The following is an 11,240-nucleotide window of genomic DNA, read 5'->3' as shown; positions in this document are numbered from 1 at the left end:
TTTGTCTCAGGTATTACTGTTTGCAATGTACCTGGGATAGATGTTGATGAAGTGGCCGACAGTACGTTGTGCTTGATTCTCAATTTGTACAGACGCACTTATTGGTTGGCGAATGCGGTATCGAATGGAAAGCACATCTTCGGTCCGGAGATGATTCGCGAAGCGGCCAGCGGTACGGTACGAATCCGCGGCCAGACGTTGGGAATCGTCGGATTTGGTAGGGGAAAAAAGGATGGGGATTATTTGAAATTTTGATTTCATTAAATCCAACAACAACAATAATAATAATATAATTAATATAGGTTGTGTCGGTACGGCCGTCGCTTTGCGGGCAAAAGTGTTCGGCTTCAACGTGATTTTCTACGACCCGGCCGTTGCCGACGGTACGGACAAAGTTTTCGACATCAAGCAGATGAGCACGCTGAAAGACTTGTTTGCTCAAGCTGACTGCATCACTTTGCATTGTCCACTCACGCCGAGCAGTTACCACATAATCAACGAAAGCAGCATTATGCAAATGAAGCAAAGTATTGTTGTTCCATAATAAAAAACCCCATTCCCTTTCTCTATTCCAATGCAAATTATTGACCAATTGCAGTTTTGTAGATGCGATGATTGTCAACGTCTCCAGAGGGGCTTTGGTCGATGAGATCGCCTTGGCCAGGGCCCTACGCACTGGTCGTATTCGTTCAGCAGCATTGGATGTTTTTGAATTTGATCAACAAAATCCAGCCTTTGGTAAATATTATTTTCTAAAAAAAATTAATTAATTTTCCTTCTTTTTTCAATTGTTCAATAAGCAGTTTGTCATGTTCATCAAGTTTTGGTGGTCGTTTAAATTTATTGATTGTCAATCCATTGTAATCAATTTATTTATGCACATATATGTATATCATTCACACGTTTTTTCAACGAATAATAAATTCTTTTTTCTTTGGATAATTTAATTGTTAAAAAATAGTTTTTACAACGTTAATGGAAAAATTTTCTTTGCAGGACATTTTGCGGATGTACGAAATTTGATCCGCACCCCTCACTGTAGTTGGTATTCCGAAGAAGCGTGCCGCGAGATGAGAGAAGCTGCGGCGCATGAAATACGTCGTGCTATTACTGGTACAATACCGGATGATCTGCGCAATTGTGTCAATAGGAAATTTTTGGTGCTATCCAATTCGGCTGAACATTTGAATTTCGTTCGAAAATCTGTCGATTTGGGTATCCCATTCAACCCATTCTCAGCTCGTGGGGATGGTAAACAATTAACCAACCAACCAACAAACAAACAAACAAACAAACAAGCGTGATTTTTCTTGTAGGCTTGAATGGAGTCGGCTTTCCAGGGTCGAATTTGCTTCCATACCCGCCGACGTTCCTCAATGTCGGCGGCCCTCAGGTGCCGGTTACGATGTCGTTCCCCAATCTCGTTGGCAATGCCGAGGCGGCAGCTATGACCGTCGGCAGCATGGCGAAACGAAGCCGTCCGCCGAGCGCGATGTCTGCCAACGTGAACATCCCCAGCAGATCTCATCAACATCTGCAACAGGCGCTCTGTTCGCCGGCGGCCACAATTTCCGCACCACCGCCCACTCCCACGCCCACGCCACCTGCGACTGCTTTGTCATCTACGTTGGCAGCAACGTTGGCGGCGCCACCGACGACCCCAACACCATCACTATCCGCACTGTTGCCTATGCTGCAGAGTGGTGTTTGTTCAAATTCGCGCAGTTCTCCAATGCCCAAATCGCCGGATTCCAATCAAGTCGATTCGGTATCTTCTGCGGAAACGTGAAAACTTCTACTTTTCCCTTGTTTGTTATTCTTCTTTTTCTTTTTCTTCTTATTTTATCCTCTTTTTAAACTCACTTATTGCTCTTCAACCAAGGCGCATCTCCTACTCATGTTTGTGTGCGTGTGTGTGTGTGTATGTCTGTGATGTATGCTTTTTCAACGTTTTATTCATTTTTATTTGTATAAGTGTTTTTAATACGACTTGTATTTTTTTAAAATCATTTTATGGCCTCTCTGTATGTTTTATGTACAAGTTTCCACGTATATGTTATATTTTATTTTGACATTGTCGAATATTATTATTTCATATTTTCAAGTGAATACACACGCGCATACATATATAGATATATGTATATATATATATACAGAGCTATAGTATGTATTTATTTCTTTGCATTTTTTATGTTTACCACAATAACAGTGACGTTTATTTTATAAAAAATACAATCGTTAGCATATTATTTTGCATTTTTCAAACAGCACTAGTAAACAACGTACGTTATTTACTCAAGGTGGAATGGAATTTTTTGAACATTAACCTGGTCGACAATACTGATGATATTTTTTTCATTTATTAATTATAATTTTGTCAACTAGAGATAAATCACTATAGAAAAATGATGTGATTAAAAAATTTTTTTCTACTTTGGATAAAAAAAATATACGATATGCAATTTTCAATGCAAATTTGTCGCTTGTTTATTTTGTTTATCATCTGTACGATAAGCATGTGCATTAAATTGTTTACTTTCAGGCGTTGCGTTTGCTCTGTGTGAAAGTTTGTTCATTAGTAGTGGAAAGCATTCACACACACACACACACACACACCAACATTAGGATGAGCTTGGCCGTTGTGATTTGCATTCTTGTGATCGGATTTTCATTACTGTGGTGGACATGCCGGGGCGGTGGCAAATCACCGCCTGGACCGTTCGGCTTGCCAATAGTCGGCTACATGCCTTGGCTGGGCTCGAAAATGAACCTCACCCTGACCAGGCTCTGGGAACAGTACGGCGACGTGTACAGTATTCGCGTTGGTAGTCGACAGTTGGTCGTTGTCAACGGTCAGCGAGCGATTCGGGGGGCGTTGGCCACCAATGACCACTTCGCCGGACGGCCCGACTTTTTCACCTTCCGCCTGGTTTCTGGATTCGACGACTTTTCACCAGCTTACAGTTAATAATAAGTGTGCTTTAGTTGTATTTTAAATTATTCAATTTTTAAGAAAAAATTTTAAAATTCAATTCAACCTGATGAAATATGTCATTCGTGTGCTTTGAATACCATCTGATTGTATGAAATATTATGGAAAATAGACGACAGAAGAAAAGTTTTCAGTTTTCAATTCCGTTTAGAGCGAAGAAAGAAGCTGATATTGAAAGCTATGTCAATGTTCACTAACAGGAGAAGAGCCGAATTGGAAAGCGTGGCGGCAAAAGCGGTCGGCTTCCTGATGGCCGAACTGAAACACGCCGCCGGCAAGCCCGTGGATCCCAAGAAGCCGCTTTACCGTGCCGTGTGCACAATCATGGGCTACGTGTGTTATGGTCAGCATTTTGACAAAGATTCGGCCGAAGTTGGTCGAATATTGGAAACGGCCGATGAATTTGCACGGACCGCTCGTTTCGGTGTACTGTGCGATTACATACCTTGGGCGAGTTGGCTTGTGAGGAAGCAAGTGGCGAAATTTGTCGATTTGTTGCGTCGAATTCGCGCTTATTCGGATCAACTGACTGAACAACACGTCAGAACTTATGATCAAGAAAATTTGCGAGATGTTACGGATTTTTTTTACAAAATTTCCACAACCCAAGAAGAAGACGGTGATGATGATGGCAAAGAATACGATCGGGATATGTTGAAAGGCTTGAGTGGCAGTTTGTTCGGCGCCGGTTTCGGTACCATAGCGTTGACGTTGCAGTGGGCCATCATGCTGATGGCAAAGTATCCCCAGTGGCAGGGTCGTGTTCGCCAAGAATTGGACGACCAAATTGGTGATCCTCACCATCACCAGTTGGTCTGGTCTGACCGTGGCAAATTGCCGCTGACCATGGCCACCTTGTGCGAAGTTTACCGTTATTCGTCCATATCACCGTTGGCAATTGTGCACAAAGCGACAAAAGATTGTCAATTATGCGGCTACGAGATAGCCGAAGGCACGCCGGTGCTTTTCAATTTATATTCAGCTCACCGAGACAGAACAGTTTTCGACCGCGTCGATGAATTCGATCCGGGACGATTTTTGCGCGAAGACGGATCACTGGACCCAACCAAAGCCGACTTGATCATGCCGTACAGTTTGGGACGCCGAAGGTGTGGAGGTGAGCTCGTGGCTCGATTTGAAATTTTCATTTTCTTTGCCTCTTTGATCCAACGTTGCATCATCCAAGAAGATGCATTGAACAAATTGGATTTGAACAATTACATCTGCACGCTGGCACTACACCCGAAACCGTTCCAAGTGATCTTTCTGAGCAGAACTGGAGAATGGTGAATTCGAATTTCAATCCATTATTAATTACTACTAACTTCTATTATACTATCCTATTTGGCCTTTGGAACTGGTGGTGTAAATCTGAAATAGCATAATTCAAACACTACGATTATACATTTGAAATCCATACATCATACCATAATACATTACTATTTTTCTATTGAAAAAATAAAGTAGAATCAAAATGTAAAATAGTACAAATTAATACCTACCATCTGTAATATATATATACATCAATAGTTGAGTTTGAAGTGCTGCTGTTGAATTATTTTATCATAAACTCGGACATTTTTCATTAATAAATAAACAAAAAATCTTAGAAACAAAGTTCAATTGAATTTTTAATGCAAAAATTTCCATACATGTGAAATCACTTTCTTTGACTTCAGCATCTGTTATTTATTTCACTTTCATCGACGCAGTAATCGACTGACAGCTTGTCTGCAGAAGCAAAGCTGAAGCTATTGCAGAAAATTGAGCTGTTGCGACATTTTAAAGATGGGCTTACATAGTAACATCAAACAAATCATAGTACGGATACTTTTTAATTAATGCGCTGTTATCAGTGTCATTAATAAAAATTTTAAAAATACAAATTTAACCGATGTGAAGAAGAATGCGGTCAGTAAGAGTAAATTCTTGACCAATGCTTTATATTCATACAATAGTGGACATTTTAAACTCATTTTACATTTAATCATTCAAATTACTCAATATTACACATATCGCATCAAACGATTTACAAAAAAATACAAAATATTTTTTTTGTTTCATTTCAGAAACTACTGATTTCGTAAAAACCCAATTCATGAGCTTGGAATGTTATATTCCAACAATTGGACCATGCAGGCTATATTTAAAAAATAATAAAGTTCATTTTGTAGAAAAAAAATAGCCGGTGTGTTCACTACAAGTGATGTGTTGCATATCAGTTTTGCAATAAAAGGTATTAATAAAATTGAAAATGGATACTCAACATTGACAATAAAATGATAATAAAAGTTTACAAGATATCTTTATCATTAAACAAGTTCTCTTCAGCATAATAATCACTTTGTACAATAACAGTGTTCTCAAATGCATGTCTGCAACAAAGCATTCAAATAATGAAAAGCACTGTATTCATAAAACAAAAATGTACGGCAAACTGGAGAACAGTATCAGCACATCACTGGAAAATTTGTTTCATCTCTTTGGTTTCGTCTAACAAGATAAAAATACGACATACCACTAGACCAGCGGTCACTTTTGTAATGCAAAAGATTTGCAAGAAGTAAGTTAAACGCAGACTGGTCGTATCTGTGACAAAATGCATAATTGCGATACCGATTTCTTCCAAATTGACAAAACGAGTTCGAATCCGGTGGAGCCATGCAGGGCCCTTCAATGGCGCAAGCTACCATCCTGAAATGATTCAACAAATTTACCTTTACAACATACGATAAAATCTTCCCACCAAAAAAGAACAGAATAAACTTCTTCTGAATATGAAACAAAAATTATTCCTGATTCAAACATTTCAGTATTTTTCAGTTTTTCCAAATTGGTAGGAAAGTAATCATACATCTCTGCAACATATGGAAAGCATTAAACGATTACAACAATTTGCGCATACTTTTTAAAAATAATTTTACTTGGATTTGTCGCGCTGAAGATACCATGACCACTACTACTATGAAACAAAAGAGAGCATTTTCCGTTTGTGTCAGCTTTGTTCTGCAAAATTAAACTTAATTATCAAAAGTCAACTGCAACAAAACAACTACTGGATGTAATTGGTTGATCAAATTATACACTGGTAATAAATTTGACGAAGTTAACATTATACTGGAATCCAAATACCAAAGTGTTCCGTATTCCATCAAAGATAACTGAAATGATTACTTTAAAAGATAATATAAAAAATAAAAATATACCATCAAAATAATAGGTTTCCAACGGAATTCTGACAATGTGCTAACAAATTCAGGAAATTCATCAAATGGAAATTTCATGACCTTCACATTGCATAACTTTGATGCGTATTCGCTTTGATTTCTTTCTAATCCCAAATCATATAAAACTATTCTTGCATATGGAAAATGCATTTGAACAGAACGAATTGTAACCAATACGTTTTGAAAATAAACATCATTTGCAGCTGTTACGAATGGAATATGTTCAGTATTTAAAGAATTGAATGATTTAACAGAGTAGAGATTTGATTCGTGGCAAAACATCTTTTTCAAAATTTCCAAAGTATTCGCCTGAAATGCCAAACCTACAAGAGATGCATTCACAGGATGATGATATCGCAATGTAGGATAATGCAAATATTCCTTGCACAAAAACAAGTGCACATTTTCACTTCTTCGTGACAATATAGTAAACAGAATTACCTAATTCAACGAATATTATCATTTTTCTACCCTTTAAAATTGACAATTCAATTTACCAAAATAAAAGTTGCAGAACAAAGAAAACTTAAAATGTGAAACATGTTTTTAATCTTCAGGTTCATTTATGCTGTAAAACAATGCGTATCAATTCCAGAATTTAAAAATTAACAAATTAAAAAAAACACAATTTAAGATAATTACAGTAAGTGACAATAATACGCAGGTACATAAAAGTTGAAAAGTATATTCAATGAGCGCTTGATATTATCGCAATGTAATAAATTAAAAAATTTAAATTACATTTTTCAGCATTTTCAACATAGTTATATTTGAAATTATATTGAAAAAAATGTTAATATTGTGCAGCGCAGAGCTAGTTTTTCTCAAAGGTACCGCATCACATTTCAAATTGAATATAGTTTGCGAATCATTTAATGGCAGTGTCTTGCTCACTGATTTGCTCGAATATGTATTTGTTTGCCGAATATATACTAACAAAAGCAAAAAAAGTTGTGCTGTTCTTAATATACCAGACCCTAAAACTAATAAACTCGTATTATAAAAAGCAAAGACAGCAGTGCATTTGGCATCACAATTATATATATATGAGTGCATCAAAGAAATGAATGTAGTTAAAACAAAGATAAACAAATCACTGATTCAATCTTAAAGGCACAAAAAGGTTTGTTCAAACTTAAGGCATCTGCTGCTTAGCAGTTCTAAAAGAGCTTTTATTCATTCGCCAAAACTAATTTCTTATAATTTTCTGACATAAATATAAATATATATTTATATGTGTGGCATAAAATATAAAATTTATGTTATTTTAAGAAATTTTTATTCAAAATATGCGTTCCTCTTCCTTATGTTTTTACACAGTGCTTGTTATACAGTTACAAACATTTTCAGCTTTATGATTTTTTGTAATTTCAGATTTGGATGAAAAATTTTTTGAAAGTTATCAATTTAAAGAATAGGTTTTTCACTGCTTATGGATTGTATACTATATAATTTCTATTTCTTGATTTTCACATTTTTCAAATCAATAACTGTCAAGGCCATATAATCATATAATCATATATCTTAACTGTTTTAATGCTTTAAACTCATGTGTTGAAAGTTTTGTTTAAATTTAAACAATTTCAAAATTGTAGTCTGCTTATTTTAAAGTTTCAAATAAGTATACAGATGGCTTAATGCTTGAAAATTAGTTTGTTCGTGTTGCTCCAAATGAACGGTTGCTTTTTCGATTGCTTGAAAATGGAAAAAGTTCCTCATGGTATTTGCAGGGATGTTGTCAATGCCATCAATGATGACAGCGCATTAGTTGGCAAACTTTTTGGTAAAATTGAACAAGTAAGCGGCCGAAGTCGTTATCAAGCTGCGATTGTGCTGGCTGGTGTGATTTGTATGCTGTTGGCTGTATACAACCCCGCTGTAAAATTGTTGTGCGACTTGATTTGCATTGTCTATCCAGTAATGAAAACTTTAGCAGAGATGGAATCTATTGAGAAAAGCAAATGCAAGCAGTGGATGTTTTATTGGGTTATTTTTGGTTTGTTTACAATTTTTGATTTATTTGCTGGTTACAATCTTCTGTTTATTGCAATCTATTGGTTACCGAAATGCGTTTTCTTTCTTTCACTATCTATGCCGAGTTGTCTTGGAGCTGAAATATTGTATGAGAAGTTCTTTCAATCTCGCTACAGTCAGTTCATATCTGGCTGTACTACTGCTGTAGAAATGACCACAGAATAACCACCATCATCATTATTTTATACTACTCATCCGCTTATTCACTAACATTTTTATATTAATTTTATGTATTGTATTTCCCTATGACACATTAGATTATCTTCATCTTTGAATAATGTTAACAGTTGATTGTATTCGAAAATAATATTGTTTCTTTAATAAAATTATAAACTTTAATAATTAATTTTCTCTGATTTGTACTTTCCAGTAGAAATTCAAGCCATCGTGATAGAAACTGGAAGCATATTTTTTAGCTATTTTTTAGTTCAAGGTTAAATATCAAAAACATGTAATAAGTGCAGTTTCAGAATAAAATTTTTGGATTATATCAAGATCGTTAGTCCTTATGCGGGCACCTGTCTACATAGGTAGATAAACGATGTGTGGAACAGTGTCGTGATTCAAATAAAAATAATTAGCCTTATTCATTCCAAATCTATCAATAAATTTTTATGCTCAATCTTCATAGCAATTTTTTTAATCTATGACGTTTTTAAACTGTTATTTCATGTTTACTGTTCATATTCAGGGCACCTGTCTGCATATGTAAACATATAACACTTTCTCTTTTTATGATGATTCTATTGAAATAATCCATATGCTAATAATCAGTAAAATGCTCTGAGGTTACCACATTGATCATTCTTGAATGTAGTCCATGTTTGTGTGCTTTATGGATTCTGGGATAAAGTTTCTGTGGATAATATAGAGTAAATTAATCAAACAGGGTGCCAAACCCCAAAATAATGCTGGCGCCAATTGCTGCAGAAAATCCGCTTCGTGTCATTCCTCGTTTCCATTTAGTTAGGATGGATGAAAGTCCATATAATGTTAGCATTCAGTACTACAATGTCAAAGATGTTCATGAACAACCAGAGTGGCCATCGACGAGTTATCTTGCTGCATGTATACTCTCGAATCGTCTGTTCTGCAATGCTAACTCCGTATTTGGATTTGTTGTAATGATCGATGATTTCAGGTATTTTTTGGAGTGGCTGTGATTTAATTTCCAGTGTGACTTAATTTCCAAATACTGGTGAAAAGTCCAGATCACGAAGATTAGGTGGGGAACGAAATGGACCCCCAGCAGCAAAACCGCTTTAATTACCAATCTACTAATTATATGCACTTGTAAAAATTCATGCCATGTAGAACTGTATAAAATTTAGCTATAGAAAAATCTGGCATGAAATGAAGCAGTACGGCAGAGTTATCTGTCAAAAACAGCTCTGGGGCACAAAATGTACCCCACTTGACCTACGAAGGGTTAACTAAGGTAGAATGCTCCAAATTTCATTGTACAGTTCTGATTTCAAAACATTTATGATTTATGCAATTCTGATTAAAAGACTTCTATTAAACAAATTCTTCTTAAATGAAGTTTTGTCGTAGTTGAAAAGAGGTTTGACGTTTTCAAATTCTTTTAAAAGAAAGCACTGCATACTAATAGCTGGATGTTCTGCAATGTTAACATAAAGTGAGCCTTGTCTTTTATTTTTCCCTTTATTTTTATACCGCTATACAGATTTCAATCCTTTATCTTATTAATTAATTGTTACTTTTATTTTCTTCAGAATTTGATAGAAATGATTTTATGGCATTACAAATACGTATGGAGAGTGCATTGATAAGAATAATTGCACAATAAATGATAAGAATAATTGAATAACAATAAATTTGTGTGGACCGATATTTGCTTGGACGCAGTAGTTATCACAATTAACAAAGAACCAGAGAAAGCTTATTCGTCACGTGGACGAATAAGGCGCGAATAACTACAGTCATTATTGGAACTTGATTGTTAGTTATCAAAATATAATATTGTGCCCTGCCTTTATTATATTTGCTACGTCCGTAACAACATCGACTTAGTCGGTGTGACCTGGCTAGGGGCTGGCGGCCAGAAGTCGCGGGTAGGACGAGAACAATACCCGCACCCCGTCGGCCAGATCGCTATCTGAGCGTTCTGGCGGCAACGGACTGGGTTCAGAGAGGCCCCCTGCTGCGCCTGACTGACCGTCGCTCGCGAGACAATAGACTACCGCAAGATCAAAGGATCTGAACTTTTGATAGCATAATTGGAATCCGACAAGGATTTAGATCGGCGCCGGAGATAGCGAGCACTCCCGCGAGCACTTATTGGTAGTTCGCGTGGGTCGACCGCGGGGCCGCTGACTCTGGCTCTATATATAGGGCCAGAAATCGCGCCACGAGCAGTACAGTAGAGTAATAGAGACTGAAGTAGTGACCGAAGCGATAGCAAAAGCGTTGGCAGTGTTGATAGTCAGCGCGGAAATGTTGGAAGTCTTGGTCGTACTGGAAGAGGCACTGGCGGCAGTGTTGGCCGATGAGAAGGTGTTAGCAGTACGAGAGAAGACGTGTCGGCAGTAATGGTTGGCAGTATTGGGAAGAGACGTGTCGGAAGTGTTTGGACGAACCGGGTCGAAGTGCACACGGAAGGACGATCGAGCGGGAGACTCGTACGTACCGTAGTGGAGGTATTTGGATTACCGTTATTGAACAACGGTAGTAGCTCGTGTTCGTACACTTCGAGCATTTGCAGTCGTAGCGTATCGTGGTCGCGGAGACAGTGAACCGGAGAACGTCAGCGAAGGAGATCACCGTCGACTAGAGTGCTGGTACCCTGATCACAGTCTACGCCGTGAAAGATTACACCAGATCCACTTTATTTATACAGTTCACTTGCGTTTGGCCTGACGAGCGAGCGTCGTGCTGATTAGTACTTGAGCATCAGATTGCCTGTTGCAATTCTGACCTTAACAATATTTTTTGGTGCCACGAGCCAGGAGAAGGAGGCTGGATTT

The 11,240-nt window shown here is 37.2% G+C and overlaps 6 protein-coding genes across 6 annotated transcripts; 4 read left to right on the top strand and 2 right to left on the bottom strand.

The window, feature by feature from the left end:
• Positions 1–611: 611 nt before the first annotated feature.
• Tsp_11485 (C--binding protein 2 (CtBP2)) lies at positions 612–1,789 on the top strand. The gene is made up of 3 exons (XM_003373005.1): positions 612–738; positions 997–1,251; positions 1,317–1,789. The coding sequence occupies exons 1-3, from the start codon at positions 612–614 to the stop codon at positions 1,787–1,789; spliced, it is 855 nt and encodes a 284-aa protein (XP_003373053.1).
• An 837-nt stretch (positions 1,790–2,626) lies between these two features.
• Tsp_11484 (hypothetical protein) lies at positions 2,627–2,968 on the top strand. Its single transcript, XM_003373004.1, has one exon. It carries the CDS (start codon positions 2,627–2,629, stop codon positions 2,966–2,968), a length of 342 nt encoding a protein of 113 aa, XP_003373052.1.
• A 748-nt stretch (positions 2,969–3,716) lies between these two features.
• Positions 3,717–4,170, bottom strand: Tsp_11483 (conserved hypothetical protein). Its single transcript, XM_003373003.1, has 2 exons — positions 3,980–4,170; positions 3,717–3,927 (listed from the first exon to the last, which is right to left on the bottom strand). Exons 1-2 carry the CDS (start codon positions 4,168–4,170, stop codon positions 3,717–3,719), a joined length of 402 nt encoding a protein of 133 aa, XP_003373051.1.
• Positions 4,171–5,057: 887 nt separating this feature from the next.
• Tsp_11482 (conserved hypothetical protein) lies at positions 5,058–7,275 on the bottom strand. The gene is given in 8 exon segments (XM_003373002.1): positions 5,058–5,132; positions 5,511–5,678; positions 5,710–5,763; positions 5,917–5,998; positions 6,077–6,153; positions 6,199–6,660; positions 7,054–7,196; positions 7,212–7,275. The coding sequence occupies 8 exon segments, from the start codon at positions 7,273–7,275 to the stop codon at positions 5,058–5,060; spliced, it is 1,125 nt and encodes a 374-aa protein (XP_003373050.1).
• Positions 7,276–7,890: 615 nt separating this feature from the next.
• Tsp_11481 (receptor expression-enhancing protein 5) lies at positions 7,891–8,418 on the top strand. The gene has a single exon (XM_003373001.1). The coding sequence runs from the start codon at positions 7,891–7,893 to the stop codon at positions 8,416–8,418; it is 528 nt and encodes a 175-aa protein (XP_003373049.1).
• A 2,292-nt stretch (positions 8,419–10,710) lies between these two features.
• Tsp_11480 (conserved hypothetical protein) lies at positions 10,711–11,133 on the top strand. Its single transcript, XM_003373000.1, is given in 3 exon segments — positions 10,711–10,770; positions 10,781–10,913; positions 10,979–11,133. The coding sequence occupies 3 exon segments, from the start codon at positions 10,711–10,713 to the stop codon at positions 11,131–11,133; spliced, it is 348 nt and encodes a 115-aa protein (XP_003373048.1).
• Positions 11,134–11,240: the final 107 nt, after the last annotated feature.

The sequence above is a fragment of the Trichinella spiralis genome (genome assembly GCF_000181795.1).
Source record: "Trichinella spiralis strain ISS 195 chromosome Unknown Scfld7, whole genome shotgun sequence".
NCBI lineage: Eukaryota > Metazoa > Nematoda > Enoplea > Trichinellida > Trichinellidae > Trichinella > Trichinella spiralis.
The sequence above is the reverse complement of the archived record's forward strand: the minus strand, read 5'-3'. Positions and strand labels throughout refer to the sequence as shown.

Coding starts and splice junctions, on each gene's coding strand:
- Tsp_11485 (XM_003373005.1), top strand. CDS start 612: ATGATTGTCAACGTCTCCAGAGGGGCTTTGGTCGATGAGATCGCCTTG. Junction 739..996: donor TCAACAAAATCCAGCCTTTG/GTAAATATTATT, acceptor TTTTCTTTGCAG/GACATTTTGCGGATGTACGA. Junction 1,252..1,316: donor ATTCTCAGCTCGTGGGGATG/GTAAACAATTAA, acceptor TTTTTCTTGTAG/GCTTGAATGGAGTCGGCTTT.
- Tsp_11484 (XM_003373004.1), top strand. CDS start 2,627: ATGAGCTTGGCCGTTGTGATTTGCATTCTTGTGATCGGATTTTCATTA.
- Tsp_11483 (XM_003373003.1), bottom strand. CDS start 4,170: ATGCAACGTTGGATCAAAGAGGCAAAGAAAATGAAAATTTCAAATCGA. Junction 3,928..3,979: donor TCGAAAACTGTTCTGTCTCG/GTGAGCTGAATA, acceptor GCTATCTCGTAG/CCGCATAATTGACAATCTTT.
- Tsp_11482 (XM_003373002.1), bottom strand. CDS start 7,275: ATGCACTCATATATATATAATTGTGATGCCAAATGCACTGCTGTCTTT. Junction 6,154..6,198: donor GGAAACCTATTATTTTGATG/GTATATTTTTAT, acceptor TAATCATTTCAG/TTATCTTTGATGGAATACGG. Junction 5,133..5,510: donor AAGTGACCGCTGGTCTAGTG/GTATGTCGTATT, acceptor TTTTAAATATAG/CCTGCATGGTCCAATTGTTG.
- Tsp_11481 (XM_003373001.1), top strand. CDS start 7,891: ATGAACGGTTGCTTTTTCGATTGCTTGAAAATGGAAAAAGTTCCTCAT.
- Tsp_11480 (XM_003373000.1), top strand. CDS start 10,711: ATGTTGGAAGTCTTGGTCGTACTGGAAGAGGCACTGGCGGCAGTGTTG. Junction 10,914..10,978: donor TCGTACGTACCGTAGTGGAG/GTATTTGGATTA, acceptor GAGCATTTGCAG/TCGTAGCGTATCGTGGTCGC.